This window comes from Pelodiscus sinensis, chromosome 5 (genome assembly GCF_049634645.1).
Source record: "Pelodiscus sinensis isolate JC-2024 chromosome 5, ASM4963464v1, whole genome shotgun sequence".
Taxonomy (NCBI): Eukaryota; Metazoa; Chordata; order Testudines; family Trionychidae; genus Pelodiscus; species Pelodiscus sinensis.
Window position 1 is genome coordinate 50,689,684 of NC_134715.1, and position 26,886 is coordinate 50,716,569.

At 45.2% G+C, this 26,886-nt stretch overlaps 1 protein-coding gene across 3 annotated transcripts in view; it reads left to right on the forward strand.

The window, feature by feature from the left end:
* The window catches only part of SCLT1 (sodium channel and clathrin linker 1), a 135,232-nt gene that overhangs the window by 58,440 nt on the left and 49,906 nt on the right, over positions 1 to 26,886 (forward strand). For all 3 annotated transcript variants that reach the window (XM_025187118.2, XM_025187119.2, XM_075929971.1), the window contains 2 exons: positions 245 to 343; positions 19,877 to 19,948. In XM_025187118.2, the coding sequence (XP_025042903.1) occupies positions 245 to 343; positions 19,877 to 19,948 (171 nt within the window). The remainder of the gene's footprint in view (positions 1 to 244; positions 344 to 19,876; positions 19,949 to 26,886) is intronic.

Genomic DNA, 26,886 nt, shown 5'->3' on the forward strand with positions numbered 1-26,886 from the left:
AATGTGATGGTCATCCTTCCTCGTGTTTTAAGTTTTATTGATTTCCTGACATACTTGAATTCACGTAGCCAATAGAATGACAAACATCAGTTACCTAATTTTTTTTTCTTGAACAGTGGTATTCTGATGTCATTTTGCAAGCTGTCATTTCTTTTTGTTCAATCAGTGACTTTTTTAATGGAAAAAAAATACTATTTTTATGAGTGGTAATTATGAATAAGTATTTTCAAATTGTTTTCTCTAGGCCCTACTGGGAGAGAAGCAAAAAGAAGGGGAGATAGAAAATATGAAAGAAGCAATTTCTCAGCTTGTACAAGATGCTGCTGCAAGAACTAGAAAGGAAGTATGTTATTCTCTTACAGCTTAATCTTCTGCATAATTTCCAGTGCTACTTCAATTTGTATAGTTTAAATAAGCAGTTAATATTTTAATACTTCTTAAAACAGTGTATAGCAAGTTCAGGATAAGTTCAGCTATACTTCAGTCTGTTCTTCATTGTGAATGTGGTAATGTGAATCCCGGCTCTTTTTTTTTTTTTTTTTTTTTTTTTTGGCCAAGGACACACTTGGTGTACCATGAAAATAGAAACTTCATACTTTCAACATGTCCAAAGCTTTGCTTTATCAAGGACCAAGCCTTTCAGGCTGTCTTTCCATGTCTTTGAGACTCTGGAAATCAAGAACACAGCCATATCAGAGGAATCCTACAAGCTGTGTGACATCTTTTCTAGCAAGGATTATCTTCCACTTCATAAATGAGGGACTACTCAACCCTGCTAGTGTGCAGTGGTAATCACTAGCCATAACATCCATTGCAAAACAGGTCAAGAAAGGGTGAGATTTGAGTACTACTATGTTTCCCTCAATCTAGGCTTCTTGGAAGCCTCAATGAGGAAAAAATGTTGGGGGGAGAATCTCGTACAAAGTAGGAAGACTCTTATCAAGCTATCAGAGGGGTAGCCGTGTTAGTCTGAATCTGCAAAAGCGACGAGGAGTCCTGTGGCACCTTATAGACTAACTGAAGTGTAGGAGCATAAGCTTTCGTGGGCAAAGACCCACTTCGTCAGATGCATGTCATCTGACGAAGTAGGTCTTTGCCCACGAAAGCTTATGCTCCTACACTTCAGTTAGTCTATAAGGTGCCACAGGACTCCTCGTCTCTTATCAAGCTGTTTCTTCACCTCTTTATGGCCATATCTGGCCTATCAAAAGGCGAAGCCTTCTCATCCCAAAGAATTTCAAAGCGGATCACACAGTGCATTTCCATTTGGTAGATGTCTAGCAAACCTCTTTTTCAAAACATCAAGACACACTGCACTAATGCACAAGTAGAAGGATCTGCCTGTGTAAGGAACATAACAGTCTGAGATCTGCAATGTGAAGTAACCAGTGACTTGCTTTAAACATTTAAGCTCTTGCCATGACAGCCAGGTCAGAAGCCAAGTTCAGGAAAGCAATACTGCAGTCTGACTGACTGACAGAAAGGTCTCACTCCCACTATCCAGAGAGGACACTGCTTGCAAGTCACTTGCAGTGAAATCCACGTTAATTACAACATTTCAAAGAATGGTTATTTATGGTAATTTAGGTTATTTAATATATTGTTGTCAGTGTGGATCCCACTGTCCCTCTTCCATCCCACTTTTCAGAGCCCACAGCTACGTAAGGCTTTTGAGTTAAGAAGCTCATGATCACCGTCCTTATGATTTTGCATGGAACAATGAGGCTGCACAGAGCACGTGTGCAGCCCTGACAGACACTATAAAAAATAAAATACAATGTTGCATACATGAGGTACACTCATTTATTGTGGGATCCACATAGACTGCTACATCTGAAAGAATCATAGTTGCTAGAGGGGTAAGAAACTATTTTTCATTTTGAAGTATTAGTAAGCCAAGAACAACTATAACACACACATTTGAATGAACAGAAATCTTGAGCTGAGTAATATGTCAAGAGGCAGTAGTGGAGCTAGGCTTCTATTTTAGGAGAAGGAGGCTCTCTTCCCATTCTGCTAGTGAGAGGTAAGATGTGTGATGGGAAAGGAAGCAGCTTTTGATAAGAGGGAGGGAGATAATAGATAAAGAAAGTAAATGAGGTGTAACAGTTATTGAATATAAAGAGGAAGGTAGAAGGAGTGAGTGGGAGAGACTGTACTTGTAACTGTTTAAAGCTGAACTCTACCATTCATTCATACCATGCTTCACAAAATGTTCTGTGAATGTTCTGTGATATCATCTTGTAAAGGAATCTACCTTTTGGTACTCACAGGCTATTTTTCCAGAGCTAGAAAACGTGTATCATTAAAATTCCTCTATGCAATATTTTTAATAAATTGTGTTTAAGTATAGAAAGCAGCAATGAGTAAAAATACACTAATTTTTCTAGTGTGTTTAACAAGATAAAATGTAATAATTTTTTTCAGCTCATTACAAAAATGTGTGTGGAAATTGGCTATCCTGCACAGTCAAGGAATTATTGTTTTAAAAACAAAAATATTAGCTAGTGGCATTTTTACTATGTTTTTTTCTGTCTGTCATCTACTATATATTTGAGTGACTTTGTCTGTCGGTTGGTCTGTCTGTCTGTGAGTCAGTTTGTTCAAGAACTCCACCCAAATGGTAAGATGAAAGTACCAACGTTTGGTATACAGCTTTCTCTTATCATAACTCAAAGCAAGGTAAGGGTTTGGTTGTGCTATGACAGGGGTGTCCAAACTTTTTTCAAAGAGGGCCAGATTTGAAGAAGTGAACATGCGTGAGGGCCGACCATTTTGCCTGACATTCTTTGAACCATTAAAATTAAATGCAAATTAACTATTTTATGCAGAGTTTATTGCAAACGGCATACTTTTCATTTTGTCACATGGATGACAAATCTAAACAGGTGTTAAATCACTCTGCCTTTCATATCTGAAGGCCAGATGAAAAAAAAATCCAGGAAGCTGAAATATATGTCAGGAACATTGTAAAGTACATTACATATTATCAACTTTTAAGTTCAAAAAATATGAACAGCAACAAAACACCAACTATACATGTTGTGTCCAAATATATTTATAACTGATTTAGACCAACTGACATTAACTGAGATTTTACAATGTATTCATCTCAATTGAAAAAAAAACTTGCCTACACTAATGTGAAGGGCGAAACTGAGATCTGGACTGCAGCACATAGACTAGGTCTGGTTCAAAGGCAGTGGTTTTGATGCGCAAAATGTCACGCAGGTGAGAGTCACTTAGTCTTGTCGTCACGCGGTTCTTGTTAAAGTTCATAGCAGAGAATGTCTTCTCACACATATATGTTGAGCCAAACAAGCTCAGCATTTTCTTAGCCAATGTTCGAATCTCTTGAAACCGGCTCTTATCCAGTTGGCAGTAAAAGTTCACAAGAGAGAGCTCTTGGTGACGACTGCGTAACTCGCTGTCACAATGCAGCTCAATGAGCTGCAGCTGATCTGGAGCATCATCGGGGTCAACAGAGAATGGAGAGGAGAAAAGGCTGATCTCCTTTTCAATAGCTGCAAAATCCTGAAAGCGCCGTTTAAACTCCCCAGCCAGAGATGCAATGTCTGCTGCATACCTGCTCGTTTGCGCACTGATATTGTCCTGTGGAAAACTGTTCATTATTTCCTGCAACCCTGAAAAATGTATGGTATTGGGCGGTGTTTGTGACAACTGCCTTATGAAAAGTTGCAGCTTTGTCCCAAAGGCTTTGAGGTGTGAATAAAGCTGGTTCACCGCTGCATCTTTCCCCTGAAGACTCGTGTTCAGTACATTCAGATGCTTTGTTATGTCAACTAGAAACCCCAAATCAGCCAGCCAAATAGGATCAGATAGTTCTCGCATTGGTTGTCCCTTTGTTTCCAAGAATTCTCCGATTTCCTTTCTGAGAGAGTAGAAACGCTGCAGTGCAGACTCCCGACTGAGCCATCTTACATCGTTGTGATATAAAACATCTTCGTATTCAGCCTGAATGTCCAGTAGAAACTGTTTAAACTGGCGGTGGCACAGGGCTTTAGAGCGAATAAAATTAATAGTCTTTAGCACCGGTTTCATAACATGATCATATTTGAGATGTTTAGCACAGAGAACTTGTTGATGAATGATACAATGGAGTTTAATAGCTTTGCCTCCTTCTTCGATCACCTTGTTACAGATTAGGGTTGATAATCCACTTCGTTCACCAACCATGGCAGGTGCCCCATCAGTAATAATCCCAGTAACTTTGTTCCAAGGCAGTTTCATGTCATCTATGGCGGAACTAACAGAAACAAATAAATCTTTTCCTCTTGTTTGGTCTGTAAGGCTCTGGAGGTCAAGTAGCTCTTCAGTCACATTCATTTCATCATCCACCCCTCTCATAAAATCAGCAACTGAGCTGTGTCAGATAGGTCCGTGCTTTCATCACAGGCTATTGAAAAGAAGTCAAAATCCACTCCTTTGGATGTCAACTGTCTCTTAATATCTGATGAAATCTCTTCAATTCTCCGTGCTACAGTGTTAAGAGCCAGGCAAATGTTGGCAAACTCTTGCTTCTTCTCGGGACAGATATTCTCAACCATTTTCATAATGCATTCTTTGATAAAGTCACCCTCAGCAAAAGATTTGCAATTTTTAGCAATTAACGTTGCCACCTCATAGCTCGCCCTTGTGGCATTTTCATTTGACTCATGGGCTCTTATGAAAAATTGCTGTTGTGACATTAAAACAACTTCAAGTTGCTTCAACATTTCACTGCGGTCGTGCCCTGTTAGCTTGTCGTATGTGCTATGTCTCGACTGGTAGTGTCTCTTGACATTAAATTCCTTATAAACAGCCACAGTCTCTTGGCATATCAGACAAACACAGTGATTCTGTATTTCAGAGAAGAAATATTCCACTTTCCACCTGTCGTGGAAGCGGCGGCCCTCACTGTCAACTTTCCTTCTCTTATTTACAGTCGCCATTTTTTTAAATTGCCCAGAAGGGGAAGGGATCATGTGAGCGCAGTGCCAGAGGTTTAATACACTGCCCAAGTAATACACTGCACTAATACACTGCCCAACAAGAATTCTCTTGCCTTTGTGGCTGTTTGTGGTGAAGTGTCTAATGATGAGCTCGGGCGTGTTCGCAGCTCCACGTGCCTGAGCCCGCCAGGAAGCTGACAGTGCACAGGGCCAATCACAGATACTGAGATATTTCCTGATCTCAGCAGCTGCGGAGTCCATCCCCGCACTCTCAGCCCCAAGGCAGAGGGCCCGCAGGGTCGGAGGCGGGCGGAGAGCGCAGGGCACGCTGGCCTCACGGCGGCACGGGGGCAGGGCGAACCCGCAGCCAAGCGGGGGAGCGGGGCTGCGGACGTGCCCTACAGGGCAGGGTCTAGGACTGCGGTGGCGGCGGCAGCGCAGCCCGAAGCGGCGCGCTGCGCGCGCCAGTTGAAAGGAGCACCGGGGAGCCGGGAGAAGCGGGGGCCATATTAAATCCGACCGCGGGCTGCAATTGGCCTGCGGGCCGGACTTTGGACATGCCTGTTCTATGACAATGGGATGTGCTTGGAATGCGATTGTTTCTCATAAAACTGAAAGAGGGGCTAACAGGGATAATTATATTGTATAATGACCACAGGGGAACAGCAAGAGGCCAGATAATGGGACTGGGATAGCTACAACCCCATTGGGGCAGTGGAACAGAGGGGGCAGGGATGGAGAAAGGGACAGCTATCTACTATATATTTGAGAGAGTTTGTCTGTCTTCGTGTCTGCCTATCTGTGTGTCTGTCCCCTCACCTGGAGGACATGCACCTCTCCCAGCTGTGCCTACTGCAGCAGTCATGGACAGAGCACTTCTTACCTACCCCCAAGCTGCTGCGGTAACAGAAGGCTAGGGTTGTTTAGCTACTTTTAGGATGATTTCAAAATCTGATTTTTTTTTAACTTCATACCCATTTTTAACTGCAATATTTATTTTTAATAAATTGTAGCTTTGCAGATGCTTAATTTTTATGGTAAATTCGTGGTTTTATTTGTTAGAGATACGTTATTTAATTGAAAGACTATATCTGGCCTGTGTGAGCAGGTATATTTCATAACTGCTTCTCATTCATATCTGTCAATCTTGGTGACACACATGCATTTTGAGTATCTGTAATATCTGTTCATTTTAACATATGCATATTATGAAATTTAGGTGCCAGTTACCTAAACACACTGTCTGTAACCATCACCACAGGTGCCTCATTCCTGGGAGGGGGAAGCATCCCTGCAATGTGGAGGATACCTACACCCATATTCTATACAGGGCCTCTGGTCTCCTTCAGAATCCCTCTTGCATATAAACCTATTGGAAGGCTACACTGTCTGCAACATTTGCTCACACTTCTTAACACTCATCAAGGACAAAGCTATTAAAATTCTTACAGACAACATAGTTTTAAAGACAAGGGGGAGCACAGTCACACTGGCTTTGTGTGCAAGTCATAAAACTCTGGCAGTGGTGCATCAGATACAATATCGACATCACTGCAGCTTACCTACATGGATGTCATGCCATAGTGGATGCACTCAGCCGAACATTTTCTTGGGACCACGAATGGGAGCTTAATAACATTGTCCTCCTACACATTTTTCCAATAGTGTGGGATTTGCCAAAATAGACCTTTTTGCAACAGTCCTAAATGCCAAATGCCCAAGCTTCTGCTCCAGGGAAGGTGTTGGTAGCCATTCATTAGGTGATACATTCCACCTCAATTGGAATGACCCCCTTCTTTATGCATTCCCTCCCATCCCCCTTTTGAATGGGGTGAGTCTGGATTTAATGCATCTGAGGGTAGTGAGGGACTTGACAAATGTCATTTCAGAGTCTTTGGCCATTACCTTTGAAAACTTGTGGACATTGGGAGAGGATTGGAAAAAGGCAAATATCATGCCCATCTTTTAAAAAAGGGAAGAAAGACAATTCAGGAAACTACAAACCAGTCAGCCTTACCTCAGTCCCTGGAAAACTCATGGAGAGGATCCTCAAGGAATCCATTTTGAAGCACTTGGAAGAGGAGAAAATGAATAGAAATAGTCAACATGGTTTCACCAAGTCCAAGTCATGCCTGACCAATCTGATTCGCTTCTATGATGAGGTAACTGGCACTGTGGACATGGAGAAGGCAGTAGATGTGAAATACCTTGACTTTAGCAAAGCTTTTGATATGGTCTCCAACAATATTCTTGCCAGCAAGTTAAGGAAGTATGGATTGGATAAATGAACTGTAAGGTGGATAGAAGGCTGGCTAGATTGTCAGGCCCAAAAGGAAGTGATCAGTGGCTTGATGTCTAGTTGACTGTGGGTCTCAAGTGGAGTGCCCCAAGGATTGGTTTTGTTTAACATTTTTATTAATGACCTGGATGAGGGGATGGGTTGCACCCTCAGCAAGTTTGTGGATGACACTAAGCTAGGGGAAGAAGTAGATACATTGGAGGGTGGGGATAGGGTCCAGAGTGACCTAGATAAATTGGAGGATTGGGTAAAAAAAATTTGATTAGATTCATCAAGGACAAGAACAGAGTCCAGCACTTGGGACGGAAGAATCCCAAGCATTGTTACAGGCTCGGGTTGACTGGCTAAATAGCAGTTCAGCAGAAAAGGACCCGAGGATTAGAGTGGATGAGAAGCTGGATATGAGACAACAGTATGCCCTTATAGCCAAGAAGGCTAATGGCATATTAGGGTGTATTAGGAGGAGCCATTTCCAGGAGATCTGGATAAGTTATTGTTCCCCTTTATTTGGCACAGGTGAGGCCACATCTGGAGTATTGTGTCCAGTTCTAGCCCCGCCCCGCCCCCCGCCCCCCCCCCACTATAGAAAGGATGTGGCTGCATTGGAGAGGGTCCAGCGGAGGGCAACCAAAATGATTAGGGGTCTGGAGCACATGACCTACAAGGGGAGGTTGAGGGATTTGGGCTTATGTAGTCTGCAGAAGAGAAGAGTAAGGGGGGGGATTTGATAGCAACCTTCAACCTCCTTAAAGGAGGTTCTAAAGAGGATGGAGAGAGGCTATTCTCAGTGGTGAGAAATGGCAGAACAAGGTGCAATGGTCTCAAGTTACAGTGGGGGAGGTTTTGTATGGATATTAGGAAAAACTATTTCAGTAGGAGAGTGGGGAAGTACTGGAATAGGCTACCTAGGGAGGTGGAGTCTCCATCCCTAGAGGTTTTTAAATCCTGGCTTGACAAAGCCCTGGCTGGGATGGTTTAGTTAGGATTGGTCATGCCTTGGGCAGGAGGCTGAACTCGATGGCCTCCCGAGGTCTCCTTCAGCCCTAGGATTCTATGATCCAAAAAATCAGATTGGACGTAGCTACAGTAATTCTAATAGCTCCAGTGTGGTCTTAACAAACTTGGTATCCTTACCTCAGGATTATCATGCATCCCTCAATCACATTCTCACTTCTGCCTCATCTGTTGTCCCAGGAATCACGCTGTGTTCTACACCCAGATCCATGAAAACTCCTATCTCGGAGCATGGCTTCTCCATGGTTCAGGGGACCAGAGCTGACCTGCCAGAGGAGGTACCAGAGATACTTTTGTACAGTTGCAGAGAAATGACTCGTCGTTCATACATCCTGAAGTGGACATGATTTAAGACATGGTGCCAACAAAAACAGATGACATCCATCCCAGTGTCACTACGCTTGATACTGGAGTATTTACTATGACTCAAAGGGTCAGGCCTATCCATGGGTTCAATGAAAGTCTATCTATCTACCATCACAGCTCTTCACCCTAAGATGGACCATTACTCTGCATGTATTCGCCCTTTAACCAAACAATTCCTCAAAGGACTTACCCTGATTTCCATAAACCCACCAAACCATGTGACTTCAGCCTGATCCATTGGGCCCTTAACTATACCGCATTCAAACCACTGGCAATTTGCTCATTACTATACCTTTCCATGAAAGTAGCTTTTCTTGTGGCAATTACATCAGCCAGAGGTATGCGAGAACTAAAAGCTCTCATGGCAGACCCTGCATACAGAGGCAGACCCTGCATCCTTCTTTAAGGATAAGAAGTCTCTCAAACCACACCCCAAGTTTCTGCTGAAAATCATCTCTTCTTTCCATCTCAACCAAACCCATCTATCTGCCAACAGTTTATCCTAAACCCCATACAGAGAGAACACATTACACCTTTCATACGCTTGATTTTGAGAGGACACTGGCCTTCTTCATAGGCATGCCTAAACTATTCTTCAGATCACCTAGACTTTTCATTGCCATCACCAAATACTGCAAAAAGTGTGCTATCTCTAAACAAAGACTCTCTAAGTGTACTTCTGATTGCATAAAACTCTGCTACCTTCAGTGAGCCTGGCAATCCTTGATGGGGAGTCATACTCATTCCTCTAGAGCCATGTCAGCCTCCACAGCTTTCCTACAGTGTCCCCATCACGAACAGCTATAGAGCCACTACCTGGGCATCAACCCATAGCTTTACACTGCGCTATGCCTTAGAACAGGGGTCTCCAAACTACGGCCCGCGGGCCGGATGCGGCCCGCAAGGCCCTCTCATCCAGCCCGTGGAGACTGTGACGGGGAAGAAACTCCCCGCACTAACAGCCCCTCCCCTGGAGAAGCGCCGAGCGGTGCAGCGCAGCGGAGCCCAGGGGAAAGCCCACGGGGAGGGGAGCGAGGGCGCACAGCCGCAGGCGCGGCAGGCGAGGAAGGCGGCAGGACCCAGGAGGAGAAGGGGCAGGGACGCCAGGGTGAGCGGCACGCCCCGTGCGTGCCGGCTCAAAAGGGGGAGGGGCCGGAAGGACAGGGGCGGCCGGTACTCACTTTCTTTTGGGCAGGCAGCCAGGAGAGGGAAGCCGGAGGAGCCAGCGGGACGGAGGAGGGACTCTGGACCCGCGCAGCCCTTGCCCTGGGCAGCAAGACTCCCCGGCCGGGGGTGCGGGGGATCGGAGCCGCCAACGGACAGCCACACGCCCTGCGGACCGACGGCCGAGCCCGGGCTCTGCGCGTCCCTCACAGCAAGAGGGGTTGGGACTTGGCGTGGACAATTGCTCCCTATTGGCCAGTGCATTCTTATCCTATTGGCTAGCTCTCTCATGAGGTCACTAGTGGGCTGGGCTCTATTTTGGCATCCAGGAAACAATTTCACCATTCACACTAATACAGGTGTTCATGTGTAGTGTATCAATGTGTTATTAAATAATAACTGAATAAAATAATATTAAATAAATAGTTAAAAACAACATCCATGTTTTGATTGTTTTTTATTTGGACCTCAAGTGTGTAGTCGGCCCCCGAACTGCTGTTTGATAGTTAATGCGGCCCTCGGGCAGAAAAGTTTGGAGACCCCTGCCTTAGAACATCAAACAATATCCAATACTTCCTTCAGATTCTATGTACTGTCATTGATCACAGCACAAACTCTGAAGCCTTCTCCTTCCATTGGAGAGTGCTGCTCTGAAGTCATCTAAAGTGGAGTACCCACAGGGACAGCACTTGAAAAGAGGGCAGTAATTGAGGTTCTTTGAGATGTGCTCCCCTGTGGGTGCTCCACAACCCCCCTCTCCTACTTCAGAGTTTCTAAATTAGTCTATGCAGTCGAGAAGGGACAGAGTGGGGGTTGGTCACAGGGCATCAGTTAACTGCATGGAATAGCACAAAGCAGGGACCACACATGTCTAAGACAACCTGGCATTTCTACCAAAAATCTCGAACTACAAGCATGGGGCACTCAAGACACCTAAATTGGAGCACTCACAGGGATACACATTTTGAAGAACCTCCGTTACCGCACAAGGTGAGTAGCTTTCTCTTCTATCAGAACTAATGTCTACTGAACAATATATTCTGTAAGACCATGGTCATGTAATTGGATACTCTAACATTGGATACACTAATCTGGAACCCTCTTCTTCATGCAAGAACTTTAAATATTAAACAGCTCCTTAGTGGGAGCAGGTCCTATATTTTAAATACAGTAGAACCTCTAAGAACACCAGAATTGTCATCTGACCGGTCAACCACACATCTCATTTGTAACCAGAAGTTCACAGTCAGATGGCAGAGGAGAACAGCACAATATTGTTAAACTATTTCAAAAAAGTGTAAGTTTTTAAAAAATATTGTCAAGGGACAAGGAAACTGTTTTTGTGCATCTTTCGTTAAGATTTAAAATGGTTATTTTTAAGAGCTTTTTTCTTCTGCATAGTGAAGTTTCAGATCTGTATTAATGTTCATTTATAAATGTTTGAAAGAACAATTGTAACATTTTGTTCAGAGTTGCAGAAATTTGAGTTATGAAAACCCCCACTCCTGAGCTGTTCATAATTCTCAGGTTCTACTGTAGTGTAGATAGACATAGCTATTGTGTAACTGTCAGTTGCACTGCACTCTACCTGTATCTCCGTCCACTTTGAGATGCTGATCCTGATGTTGAATCATAGGAAGTGACAAACTCATTATTTTCTAGTGTCTTTTTGGGTGCTCCACTTAGGTCTCGGTGCATCCTTGCACTGCTAATCAGAGATTTTTGCTCAGCTGTGCCCCTCGTGCTTGGGCACCCCAGTGTCTCGCAGTGTCTTGCGCTGCTGCTATTAGTTTAGTGTGCATGCGCAGCTCAGTTCCTTTTCTACTGTCCTCAGCTGAAGACAGAGTCAGAGCAGTGCTCTCCTTTTCTGACAGAAAACAAATAGCATAGTTAGTTTAGTAATAGTTCATAGTTTTAGTCAGTCAATGACAGTTTTCAAAGTTTACTTTAAAAAAACTGCTGCCATGGCTTTTTTCCTCATCAACATGCGGGGCTCTCCCAGCTTTCAGAAATGTGACTTATGCTGGGACTTAATGCCTATTTCAGATGGATATGCATTCTGGTAGACATCCCTACAGCCATCGGGAGCGTCCGTTTGAAGATACACAGGGGCAACAAAAGCCTGTTGACAGGGCTGCCTCACCACCTTGTAACCACCATAGGCTTTCAAGTTTCACAAGCTTCCCCAGTACCATCAGTCTCCAGCACCACAGAGAAACGCAGGACCATATCACCTAAGAGAGCGGAGTCAGAGCCTCAGAGATCGGCACCTGTCGGTGCCGCTAATGCAATGGCACCGACAAAGCCTCAAATGCCACTGCCACCGGCTCCCACAGGCATCTCTGCACTGCCTGAACAAGCCGTTCTTGGGGAGCCTGAACCCAAACGCGCTCCGGCACCAGAGCACAAGAAAGCGTCACGAAAGATGTCATTTACAAAAATCCCCAGTCAGGTACATCACTGATACAAGGAGCCTGTTCACCGTGCTCTCCGGTGTTGTCTCATGCCAGCTTGCACAGGCACATGCCGGAAGGGGCTCCCCACTCTCCTATGCTGCTGTCACCATGAACCAAGTACGGCAGTGGGCAGCAGAGTAGATTCTCATTGTGTTAGTCATCCCCTCTAGGATTAGTGGCTTCCGAGCACTCATATTGAGATCATTCTCTACAACTGTCACACCTCCCATGGCTTAACCTTCACAACAATTTCAGACTCTGTGTCCCCCTTGGGAACTATGGCATGGGTGTCGACCACGTTCCTCCCATACCTAATGCCCAAGAGATACATCACGTGCATTGCTAAAACACACGGCTACATGCTCCCTGCCTATATCTGCACATTCCTCGTCATCTCACCTGCCCTCAGTGATAACACAGACTTTACTCAAATGGCAATAACAACTTACCTCGCTTGGACTCGGAGAGTTCTTCACGTGATCCCCGATCTACTAGATCAGATGAGGGAGATTTCCAGGTATTGCCCTCTCCACCAGCAGATGACCTAAAACAATTCCAATAATTATTTTAATGAGTGGCTCAATCACAGGACATTACACTCCAAGAGATTCAAAACAAACAATACAAATTACTCATAATACTGCAACCGATGGCATCCTCAAAGATAGCTTCATTAATGGATAAGGCTATCTTGGAACCTTCAGAGGTGCTTTGGCAAACTCCAGCTTCCACCCCCCTCTCCCACAACCAATCACAGAGTGGACAGAAAATATTGTGTCCCAGCAAAAGGCATAGACATCCTCTTCGCACATCCCCAACCAAATTCACTAGATGTAGACTAAGTTAATCAAAAGTCCAAACACCCACCATTTAAATCTACGCCTCAGGACAAGGAACATAAGCAGCTAAATATCTTCGGCCTGAAGGTATACTCTTCTGCCACCCTCCAATTTAGGTTATCGAATTACACAGCCCTCCTGGCTAACTACAGTCACGCCAACTATTCTAGACTATACGATCTTCCTGAGAGCAAGAGACCACACCTGCAGTCCATTATCAAGGACGGCCTATCCATAGCAAAAACATTGCAGTCTAGAGGGCAGTATGTGGCTGACACAGCATTTAGGGCCACAGCTACCGCAGTAGTAATGCATAGGGTCTCTTGGGGTGTGTCTAGACTACAGGGTTTTGTCGACAAAAGTGCACCTTTGTCGACAAAACTGTACCCTCGTCTACACTACCACCAAGTTCTGTTGACATAACGTCAACAGAACTTGGCAGTTTTGTCGACGGCGGTAAACTTCATTCTACGAGGAATAACGCCTTTGGTCGACAGAGCAGCTTGCTTTGTCGACAGAACTGCATGTAGTCTAGACACTCTTTGTTGACAAAGCTTCTGTAGTCTAGACATACCCTTGGCTACAATCATTAGGAGTCCCAAAAGAATTACAATCTAAGGTGGAGGATCTCCCCTTTGATGGATACCTACTGTTCACCACAAAGACAGATGAAGTGTAGTACTCAATGAAGGAGTCTCATACCACAGTCTGCACTCTGGGGATGTACTCTCCACCTTATGAGACACAAATACAACCCCTACCAAAGGTTAAGGGACTACAACTATTATAGACAACAGCAGAGGCCATAGGACAACGGGCCCAAGCAACGCTCCAACAGGAGGGGGACTCAGCAGAATCAGTCTCTAATGCTCAGTCGACTTCACACAAACAGCAAATTTCTTGGTTGGGGGTTTGAGCAACTAGCCCGTAGATCCAGTGCATCCAAATATCACCTTCCATCACTGCCTGAGACCCTTCTACTAAGAAAGGGCCCACATTACTACAGACAAGTGGGTCCTGGAGATTATCAAATCGGACTACACAATCCCCTTTACATCTAGAGTCCATCCCCCTACCCTTTACATCCCCTTTACATCAAGAGTCCATCCCCCTACCCTGTCGCTCTTCAGAGACCCATCTCACGTATAAGCAGAATATGAAAGCTACTTACTTAGGGACAATAGAACCGGTTCCCACAGAACATGGGGGAAGAGGGTTCTCTTCCAACTATTTCCTAACAGCCAAGAAAACGGGTCTTGAGGCCAATTTTGGATCTCAAGAAACTCAACAAGTTCATCCTCAACAGAAAATTCAGAATGATGACTCTTAGAACTATCATACCCGCACTGGACAAAGGGGACAGGTTCTCCGCCCTTGACCTTCAGGATGCATATTTTCATGTAACCATCCATCCTGGTCACAAGAGATTACTCAGATTTGTGGTACGTCAAGATCACTACCAATACTGGCTCCTCCCCTTTGGTCTTTCCTCGGCCCCTCGAGTGACAACAGCTAGCATCTTTCTCAGAAAACAAAATGTCACTATCTTTCTCTACCTCAATGACTGTTCGTTCAAGGGATCCACACATCAACAAACTCTAGCCATTACAACCACTACCAGAGAATGCTTTTCCCAACTTGGCCTACTTATCAATATCCACAAGTCCGCCATATAGCCTACTCAAAAGATAGAATTTATTGAGGCACTTCTAGATTCAGTGACAGCAAGGGCCTACCTGCCATCGCAAAGATTCAAGGCGCTATGCGACCTTATTGCAGGGTGGGAGGGAGGGAGTGGGGGGGAAGAGTCAAGCATACTTTCTTTACCACAGCCCACACGTGTCTCCAAATACTGGGATTCATAGCAGCTACAACCTTTGTAGTCCTATTCATGAGGTTACATATGCACTGACTACAGTATTGGCTTGCAACTGTCTACATTCCAAATTGACACAGCCTCTCAAAGAGCCTCACGCTTCTACTGCCATTTCTACAGTCTCTTGACAGATGGATTTCTTCAACAAACCGACTGGCCAGTATACCCTTCCATCGCCCAGACCCATCAGTAGGGATCATGATGGATGCAACACTTCTGTGCTGGGCAGCCCATTGTGGTACAATGTCAGTACAGGGCAGATGGTCCCCATTGGTGATGCACCTTCATATCAACATCCTGGAGCTCAGGGCCATTCGCAGAGCATGTACTTACTTCCTTCCCTGATAAAGGGGGAAACTATTGATGGACTCACGGACAACACACTCTCCATGTTTTACGTCAGTTGACGGGGGTGCTCAATCATGCTCGCTATATGCAGAAGCAATCACATTTTGAAACTGGTGTATCAGGAACCATATAACTCTAACTACCATATATATATACCAGGACAGCAGAATGCAAGGGCTGATAAACTGAGCAGACTTTTCAGAGCAACACGAGTGGGATATCAACACCAATGTTCTCCCCTCAGTTTTTTTATTTTTTTCTCTTTAGACCTCTTTGCAATGGTACTCAACTGCAAATGTCACAGGTTCTGCTCCCGAGCAGGGCAGTGCAAGAGATTGGAGGGGGATGACTTCACCATTCCCTGGACCACTCCCTACTCTACACTTTTTCACTGATCTCTCTGTTCTCCAGAGTGATCAACAAGATACGCTCCGACCAGGCCACAGTATTTCTGATAGCTCCTGCCTGGCCTGGACAACACTACTTCCCCTATCCGCACTACCTTTCAATAAATTAACCGATTCCCCTCACCCATGGTACCGCATCTCCTAATGCAACACCACAGCAAAACATGCCACTTGAAATATCAAAACTCTGAAACTCCCCCTGGTGCCACATTGGGACTTGAACCTTGTTCTCAACACTCACCAGGCCACCTTTTGAACTACTAGCCACAACATCCGCACAATACCTGTCCATGAAGGTGGCCTACATAGTGGCAATAACATCAGCAAAACGTGTAGGCAAAATCGCAGCCCTCATGGCCGATCCACCTTTCACTATGTTTACTAAGGATAAAGTTATACTCAGGCCCCACCCCAAGTTCCTCCCCAAGGTCATGTCTGACTTCCACCTAAACGAACCCATATACTTACCTACATATTTCCTTTCACCTCATACCTTCTCCAAAGAGTCCATCTTGCACACATTGGATGCAAGGCGAGCTATTGGGTTTTACTTTGATAGAACCAAAGAGACCAGAAAGTCAGACAGACTGTTCATCTCTTGGTCCAGGCCATATAGAGGAATAGCCATCTTGGCACAACATATATCCAAATAGATTGCTAGCTGCATATACACAGCTTATGAACTTTGTGGGAAGCAGCCACCACAGATTATCAGGGCTCACTCCACATGTGCAATGGCCGCAACAACGGCCTTCCTACATAACATACTGTTGGCAGACATTTGTAGAGCAGTTATATGGTCCTCCCATCACACCTTTGCACAACATTCCACCCTACTGAAAAGACCCATACCCGTGACATCTCTGGCAGATGCAGTCCTTCCACTACATAAATTACTCCAGTGTCCACCACAATCTGGTAGATACTGCTACTAAGTCACCTGAATGGAGCACCCACAGGGACACCACTCAGTGGAGAAGAAGTTACTCACCCTGTGCGGTAACAATGGTTCTTCAAGATATGTATCCCTGTGCTTCACTACCCTCCTTTCCTCCCCTCTGCTTAGAGTTTTTTAATTGATTACAGGTAGAAAAGGAAGAATTATAGAGCTGTGGCAAGGAAATGATGCACTGGGTCATGCCAAGCACCAGCCACACACAGATTTGCAGGGCTGCAGCCACAGAAGGTATACCCCAGAGCTTCCTCTCTTGGCTGCAGTCCCATAAACCTGCCTTACACTTATTGGCAATTTCTGGATAATAACAGCTTTTTGCTGGTAACCAATAGGTAGCAAATAATTACACACTAATGTATTAATGTTTTATTTATGAAAGCTAAAAATGTTTATAGCCCCTCCAAACGTCATAGGGCACCTAAAGCCTTGCTGCTCATTCCATGGAAGACACAGAATGTGCATGGTGGAGAAGAGAGAACACTATAAACACATCTTTACGCAGTGGCACTTGATTACACCCAATTACTGAATTTAAGATCTATACTGGCAGTTTCTTTGTAGGGAATGATACTTGTCTCCTAAGCCAATTAGAGATAAAGAGTAATGTACTGAGGATAAGAATAGTATATGGAAGGGGAAATGAACAAGAGGAATAAAAGTATTTATAAGGATATTCTATGGAAAATATTTGTATCTTACACATATAGTACTTTAAATTGAACAACACAGTATAAAAGTGAATTGTCATATCAAAGTGTTTTGTTTTTAGTCATTCTAGATATATGCTATTTTGACACTTCCCTGTGGACTTCTTTTTGAAGACACTAACTATCTTATAAAAATTTCTTTGTCACTGTCGGAGGCCCCCCCCCTTGCCAGGGGTTGCCACCCTCCTCTGGGGCATCACTCACACAGCTTGGGCCTCGGCCCGAAGCGTGGTGCCCCCTTTTAGGGGGAATACGACCTCCCGGCCTAACCCCCAGAGTTCACTGCCCCCACAATAGGGGAAATACGGCCTCCCGGCCTAGTCCAAAGTTCACTGCCCCTGTGATTGGGGAAATACGGCCTCCCGGCCTAGTCCAAAGTTCACTGCCCCTGCACTAGGTGAAATACGGCCTCCCGGCCTAGTCCAAAGTTCTTTATCCCAGCCCCCACTCGCCGGGGGTCAGGGAAGGAGGGGTAGGGGGGCCCGGGCCCTCCCTCTCCACCGGGCCCTGACCCAGGGCCCTAGTAGTGGCAGGCGGCTCCCACCACTGGCTTGGCAGGGGCTCCTCCCCGCAATGCCCCGAGCCCTCAGGGGCTTTTACAGCTCCCTGCCCTGGGTCACTTCCTACCCCCGGCCCGTAGCGGTCCCACCTGTCGGCGTTGGTCAGATGGCTGTACTGGTACTTCCCCGGTCAGCGTTGGAGTTGGCAGGTTCCGGTCCAGCACTCGGGTCACAAGGGGTCAGTCGGCGGCTGCGGCCGAGCCCGGCTCAGGCTCGGCAGTGGCACGTTCAGCCCTCCTGGCGACTCCCTCTCTGGCAGTTGGACACTAGCTCCAGCTCGGGCTGCAGTCTGCTCCTTCTGAGCAGGCCAGAAGCCTTTTGTACCTGCGCTCCCCTTGGAGCATGCCCAGTAGGGCTGTGTGGGTGGGGCTCTCTCCGCCCCCAGCACCGGGTGGTTTCCCTGGGCTTGAGTGCGGGGCGGGGCCACCCCGTCACAGGCACCCAGAGTTTTACCATTCTTCTGGAATTAGCTGGCTCTGCCTTTTATATGAATCCCAGGTCCATCCCACTTCTAGCAGCCTGAGAGTTGATTGACTAATTAATGTCAATCATTTGGGGTTCCCCCACGTGTAACATTTTCCTCTGTCACAAACAGACATATCTAGCCTTCTAAGTTTCTAGCCATCTCCCACAAGTAGATCCTGCTAGGTCCTTAGTTCCCGTATATAGAATCCTATATATCATGGAATCATAGAATACTAGAACTGGATGGGTCCTCTAGAGTCCATTCCCTGCCTTCATGGCAAGACCAAGCACTGTCTAGATCATCCCTGACTAGTGTCTGTCTAACCTGCTCTTAAATATCTCTAGAGATGGAGATTCTACAACCTCCCTAGGCAATTTATTCCAGCGTTTAACCACCCTGACTGGCAGGAGGTTTTTTCCTGAAGTCCAACCTAAACCTCCCTTGCTGCAATTTAATTTCACCACTTCTTGTCCTATCCTCAGAGGCCAAGGAGAACATTTTTTCTCCCTCCTCTTCATAATAACCTTTTAGATACTTTAAAACTGCTATCATGTCCCCTCTAGCTTTCTAGGTATCTAGTCATCTACCACAAGTGGATCTTGCTAGGTCCTTAGTTCCTATATATCCTTTGAGACTGCTGGAGTTTGGGTCACAGTCTTGTCCCTTAATTCACAAACCAATTATCTCTCCTGCTTCAGGGAGTGTCCTTTTAAAAAGTTATTGAGTCCTTTTCATTACCTTCCTTGGAGAACAAATTATTTTTTATCTATTTATAGCCTTTTGATCTGTTAGTTCTTAGCACTGGCAAAACAGTTGTGTAACTTTGGGTTGGTCACAGGATATAGCATCCTCAAGTAATAGCTTTCCCCATTGTCTTTCAGGGCTATGTCATGATGTTCTTATCTGGGGCAGTTATTCTGTGGTGTTCCTGCTTGTTCTTCCAGCTGCCTCCATTGAAGTAAAACAGTGAATGTATATAAAAAGCTTGGCACTAACTTTTTCATAGTTCTGTCTCCCTAAATAGGTTACATGCAGTATTTGTAAGATTATCAGATAGCGGCTCCATGTCCACCACATCCCTGTCATCAAATACACCTAACTACTTGTTCTCATTACCCTTAACTACTTTCTCAGTCTTTTTTCTCTTTCCTCTAAAATCTAGAGAACAAAGTATTGAAAAATACCGTTTTGTTTGTGTTATGTCAGTATATTTATTTTTAACTCTAATACAGTGTTCTTGAGGAATCTCAGAGTTTCCTCTCTAGAGGCAATTTGTTATTAAACATCTCCTCAGAAATACCAGGGCACAGGTTATTTAGCATCAGCATTCCATGGATAAAAGCCATATTTCATATGTTAGTGTACAGTAATGGTCCATATCTGTCAGTAGTTCCAGTCGCAGAAACATGCATCATAGGACAGAAAAATAGTATGTGCAGATTTAGTAAAATATCTTTTTAATTGCAGGTAGAGAATGCAAGGAAACATTACAATATACAGATATCTCGATTAACAGAAGAACTTTCTGCTCTTCAAATGGTATGTTCTGGACTATATTCAAAATAACTATTATTGATCAGAACATTTTTGAATACCTTTTTGTTACATTGACATATGTCCATTTGTATTTATCTATTACAGTCCATTCTGTTTATAAGAAGCAATGACATAAGAAACAACTGCATACAGTGATCAAAACCACTGAAAAAATTATTCCCATATGAGCTAAAATACTCCACTGTTATGAACCATCCACTTTCAAAAATCAAATAATTTGGACTAGATATGATTCTTATAAAAGTAGTGCACTGTAAACTGAATTATAAGAAAAAATATTTTAGACTTTTAGTAGGACTAACAGAAATTTACACTATCTCTCGTAAGCAATTTTGCGAATGGGGAATTCTCTTTTAGTAAGTTCTCTGTTCAAAATTAAAACTTTTGGACAAAAGTAATTACTTACAATTTTTAGAGGTTGACTATAGCTTCTTTTACTTTTGTGTTCTACATTACGTTAACTGAATAGAAGTATTTCTAATAGGGATATGAACAAGTAGTCAAATAGTCAATTAATCAATAAAATTAGGCTTATTGGTTTATCTAGTTGACTACTCACATTGCCCCCCCCCCCACCTTGGCAGCAAGGGTTGGGGAGGAAGCAGGAGCTGGCTTAAAAGGCAGTCCTCCCTACCCCCCTCCAAACTGGCTCTGCAGTGCCACCTTAGCGTCTCAGGCTCATTATTAGCAGCAGCCCTTGTCCATGGGGGACTAGGACTCCCCATGGATGGGCTGCTGTCCCGAATCTGCCTCTCTCTGTGGTAGTGCTGGTGCTGGCCACAGACAAAGGCTGCTCCAGCTACAGCCCCTGTCTGCAGGGGGGATACACCAGCCCCACCGTGGACAGAGGCTGCTTTGCAGCAGTCTCCCCCCACTCCCTCCCCTAGCAGGAGCCTCTGTCTGGGGGCAGTTCAGACCCTCCCCGTGGACAGGGGCTGCTGCCACCCTGCGCTGGTGCCTCTGTAACAGGCAGCAGCACAGGGCCGCAGGCAGCCAGTCCATGAGGGGAGCTGGTTTTTAAACAGTCTCCCCTAGTGGACCGGCTCCCGCCTGGCACACCGTGCTGCTGCCTCTGATACAGAGGCAGCAGTGCAGGGTGCTCCCCGGGAGTGGGGCTCGATTGCACTGGCTGCTGGTCCCATTCCCGGGGACTATAAAATAATCAACTAGCCACTAAGAATTCATGCCGCTAGTTGACTATTCAGTTAACTGATAGCTAACATCCTTATTTGCAATTATCTATTCTTAAAGATAAATTAATTGTCATTATTTGTGCACTTTTCTTTCTGTGCTCATGTAGATCTGCTGTATATACAATAATGAATAGAGTATCACTCAAGAAAGATTTCAGTAGTACTCATTATATCTGTCTTATCCCATAAGGATGTGGTTTGAGTTTAAATTGGACACAGTTCTAATAGATCATCCCTAAGTATTACTATTTACATGCCAGTAAATTGCTCTGTCATTGAAGACACAGATATTGGCAAATAATTTCTCTACAGAGTTTGGATCACTGTAATACTGATCCATGGGTAACTGTACAAATGAATCATAGATCATGTATCAAACAGAGGGAGTTGAATGATTTAACAGATTTATATGAGAAGTATTCCCATATACCCTGAATTTTTCTGCTTGTCTCTGTCTCATATTGGGACAAAAAGTTCAGGGCAGCATGAATGATATAAAAAAATACTAGAAGTGATAAAATTTCCATTTCTTGCCAAGGAAATGAATAATGGGTCAGATTCTGTATTGTACCTCTTAGGGAATGCAATACAGAAGACACAACTCAGGTGAAGAGAGGCAAAGGAGCCATCCACAGCAAGGACTAGACTGTGTGTGTACAGGATACACATGTGTTAGATACTTCATAGAAAAAGACTAATAACCTATAATATTTTGCAATGATCAGACTTTTTCCCATGAGAAACATCTCTACTAGGGATGTTAGCAAACATGTATTTGTGTAAACGTATAACCACTGGATTTTTGCCTGTAACCCAGGGGGCAGGCAGGACCCGGTGCTCATGCCTGTTCCCCATGACTCTCCCCATGGTTGCTTCTCTCTGAGGCAATAAGGCGGTGGGGAGCGGGGGGAGAACAGGTGGCTCTGTGGGACCCGGCTCCCTATGTGTATCGGCTCCTGCCTGTCCCCTCCACCTCCCACGCTGTTGCTTCTCTATCCAAGGCAGCAGCCTGAGGGGAAAGGCAGCTCTGTGTTGCCTCTCCCACCCCTTGCTGCCTCTGATACAGAGGCAGCAAGGGGGTGGGTGTGTGTGTAAGTGTAACCATTGGATGAACGGATGAGTCCAGGTTTATCGGTTAATCATGTAAACGGCTATATGCTAACATCCCCAATCTGTACAGTGATTCATTTTTCCAGCCTTTGAGGCAGTCTTTTAAGTTATTCTGGGTATGTCTACACTACAGCGCTAATTCGAACTAACTTAGTTCGAATTAGTTAATTCGAACTAAGCTAATTCGAACTAACGCATCCAGACTAAAAAACTAGTTCGAATTAGCATTTTGCTAATTCGAACTAGCATGTCCACATTAAGTGGACCCTGAACCGGGGTTAAGGATGGCCGGAAGCAGTGCCGGCAGGGCATCAGATGAGGACTTAGAGCGCGGAGCTGCTGTGTCAGGCTAGCCGAGGGCTGTGCTTAAAGGGACCCGACCCCCACCCCGGACAGACAGTTGTCAGGGGTGTCCCGCTTGCAAAGCAGTCCTGGCTTGGAGTGCCCTGAGTGCCCACACTGGGCACATCACAGCACTCGGCCATCAGACCGGCTGCATTTGCCGCAGGCTGCCATCTGGGGAGAGCGGGCAATTGGGGGGCTGCAGGAGAGCTTCCACCCCCAGAGGCCCACAGAGCCTGCCCAGTCCTCCCCATCGGGGGCTCATACCCCATTCCTCCCTCACCTCCTTCCACTTATCCTTCCCTAGCCCCCCTTCCTGATGTACAAAATAAAGAAAACGTGTGGTCAAAAATAGAATCTCTCTTTATTGAACAAAATTCGGGGAGACTGGGAAAAGGAGGTGGGAGAGGGGAAGAGAGAGGGTGGGAGAGGGGAGGGCAACTAAAATGATCAGAGGTTTGGAACAGGTCCCATATGAAGAGAGGCTAAAGAGACTGGGACTTTTCAGCTTAGAAAAGAGGAGACTGAGGGGGGATAGAATAGAGATCTATAAAAGCATGAGTGGGGTGGAGAGGGTGCATCAAGAAAAGTTCTTCATTAGTTCCCATAAAGAAGGACTAGAGGACACCAAAGGAAAGGAATGGGTAGCAGGCTTCAGACTAGTAACAGAAAGTTGTTCTTCACAAAGCAGTGTCAACCTGTGGAACTCCTTGCTGCAGGAGGCTGTGAAGGCTAGAACTAGAACAGAGTTTAAAGAGAAGTGAGATAAAGTGATGAAGGTTGGGTCCATGGAGTGGTGTCCCTGCCCAAAGTTTGTGGAAGGCTGGAGAGGGATGGCACGAGACAAATGGCTTGGTCACTGTCTTCGGTCCATCCGCTCCAGGGTCCCTAGGGTTGGCCGCTGTTGGCAGACAGGCTACTGGGCTAGATGGACCTTTGGTCTGACCCAGGACGGCCATTGTAAGCTCAGGGCTCAGGGTCGGGGGGTCTCAGTGGACCACCTTGATTTTCATGCACACCTGCTCCTGGGTGGCCAGGCTGGCAGCTCTCCTGCCCTAGATGGCCACTTTCCTGTGCCTAGTGCAGAGGTCGTGGACGAGGTCCACGATCTCCGCACTAGACCAGGCGGGTGCCCGCCTCTTGCGGTCCCGGGCAAGCTCCCAGGAGCCTCCAGCTGGGTCCCAGGAAGAGGGGGAGGGCTGGGGGGCATCGGGTGGCTGGGTCGAGCCGTGCCAGGTGCAGGGTCTGCTAGCTGGGTGCTGGCAGGCTTGCACCTGGCACGGGCACCGTAGCCAGCCCGTGCCCCTTTAAGGGGTCTGGGTCCGGGAGGAGGGCAAGAGAGTTTCCCTGGTGTTGGCCAGAGTGGCCACCAGGGAAACCTGGGGAGGGCTAGCCTCCCACTAGTTCGAATTAAGGGGCTACACACCCCTTAATTCGAACTAGTAAGTTCGAACTAGGCTTAATCCTCGTAAAATGAGGTTTACCTAGTTCGAACTAAGCACTCTGCTAGTTCGAATTAAGTTCGAACTAGCGGAGCGCTAGTGTAGCGCCTATCAAAGTTAATTCGAACTAACGTCCATTAGTTCGAATTAACTTTGTAGTGTAGACATACCCTCTGAGTGTTGAGTAATAAAGTGAAGTTATATAGTCAATACTTTTACACCTACTTCTTTCACAGACGTGGCATGTCACCTCGAGGACTATACAATGCATGAATCTTAAACCTCAGCATTTCTGCTGTTTATATGTATATCAAATAAAAAATGAAAAATGCATTTCTTAAAATACATTGCCTAGGAATATGAACAGGATTAACACTGTATTCAATTATCAAGTAACATTTTTTTCTTTTAGTTTTTCTCCTACTTCATGAAAACATTCTCATTTTGAGGAAAGACATGTTGAAACTAACAAAAAAAACCCACCTTATTTTGGTAGATACTTGTGCCACAGTCACAGGTGACAGTCACATATTGTATATTTTAGCTGAAGGACATAGAGACAGTTATAGTAAATATTGCATAAATGTTTACATTGTAAGCGGCCTTTTTCTGTTGCATAACCTTTCATCTTTTGGACTGAAAAATTCATGGGCATTTGATATCTTCCTGAGCATTAAGAATTTTGTGAAGTGTTTTTTTGTTGTTGTTTCAATCATTTGGGTGTGAGTTGATCATTTTCAAATACAGAGTGGAAAAAGACATACTCTTTTACCATTATAAAAAATTATTTGCAACCCTCTTGGACAACTCTAGCTAGTGCTTGATTTTCGTTAGAAACTTGAAATACTGCACACAGGTAGACACTTGATCAAACCCTAACATTTTGGTGGTTATGTACAAATCTATTAACTTTGGTAAGGACTGCTTTATTCAGCATACAAAAACATGTACAGCCACACTTGTTTCCTTCTGTGAGAAATATACACATTGAGAGAGTACTCCACAAGCATTAAAGTAATTCAGCTCTACTTTTCTTGCCTTATTGAATGCATATTTTGCACAAGACTCAGGATCCTAATAAATAGTTCCACAAAGAGGAGTTTCTTTGGGATTTTGTGTTTTGTTTTTCCTAATTTAAAGATTCCTAGAAAGCACCATTTAAAATCAGTGTTAAATTTGAAAAAGAAACCACTGAAGCCAGAAAATGTCAAAGTTAAAATTCCTCAAGTAACATTAACTTCTTTGAGTGGTGTCCCTGTGGGTACTCCACTGCATATGTCGGGCTTGTCCTGGCACCGCAAATCAGAGATTTGTCAGCAGTGGTTTGCCAGACCGCATATCAGACACTTTTGTGCCATTCGTGTTGTTTCTTAGAACATGTGGTCTGGCTCCCACCAGCTCCTCCTAACCTTCCCTCTCGTCAGATCCTGTCAGAAGTTAAATAGTTGTTAGTTGATAGTTTGATAGCTAGTTGTAGTGTTAGTAGTCTTAGTTTGGTTAATCTTAGCAGTAGGTTTAAAGCCGCTAAAAAAAAAAGGATACACGGACTTTGCAGTACTGTACGTTTAACAAAAGAAAGAAGAGAAAATCACTTGAGGAAGAACAATGCCAGGATCACTTGGTTTTAAAAAAATGTGGAACTTGCCAGGAACCTATGCCCACTTCGGACAGGCACTCCCGCTGCATTAGATGCCTAGGTGAGGGGTATATCCTGCAAAACTGCCCTCACTGCTCCAAGTTAACAGCATGAGCGAGAAGGGACAGGGAAATGAGGCTCAAAATGCTTTTATTTAATAAAGCACTAGAGCTTTCACAGACTGAGCCCTCCCTGCCCAGATCGGACTGTCTTCGAGCCGAGAAGCGACGGGCCATCTTGCCAGTGCCTCGTACTTTTGTGAAAAAGAGGCCCTCTCCAACTTGCTCATTGCCAGCAACCAATGTTAGCATCAGAGATAAGCCGGGCACTTCAGGGATGACTCGTACTTGCTGTTTGGAGAAAGTGAAACCAAGCCACAGCACGTCGGCACCAGGGCCAAGTCTACCATGAAAATCACCACCAGCGGCACTGGTGTCATGTGTGGCACTGCTACCAGCCTTGGGGCCGGATTCTGCAGCTACAATTGCAATGGCACCGCCAGTGTAGTTGGCACGATCGGCACCGCCAGCACAGTAAGCACTGGCACTGTCTCCAGCAATGCAGCCAGCACTGGCACCTGCATTGACCACACCTTGTATGTAGCCTATAGACCAGTCAGCATTAGCGCAATTGTTGGCACTGGCAAAGGCCCACCGTAAATCACGAAGGGTCATCACTCCTTCCCCCAGTCCAGAGCATATCACATTTTCTCCTGAGCCTTTTTCCCCTTTACCAGCTCCAGTGGCTCCACCTGTGGGCCTGCCATGGCATCGAACTACAATAGAATACCGGGACTCGTCGGCATGCAGTTCTCTTTCACCCCATTATTAGTATAGGCACCGGCATACATCCTTATCTCCTATGCTGGCAAGACGCCGATCCAGGTCACCTAGATCACCCTCACTCTCTGTTCATTCACTACCATGATGACAGTAGGAGCATATACTCTTCCAGGCATTCCTTATCTGCCAGATGTTACTATAGTTGTAACCATGGTTATACCTATTATGAACGCTGTCATCCTACACATCACTCCTCACAGCATCATTTCTGCCATTGGTCACCTTTTTTATACCAATCAGAGCCCAGGCGTGGCCATAATAATTCTCCCACCTCTGCTGACACAAGACCCCCCCCCCCCCCCACTCCTACCCAAAGCACATCCCAGGCACTCCCAACATTCTGACCTTGAAGAGG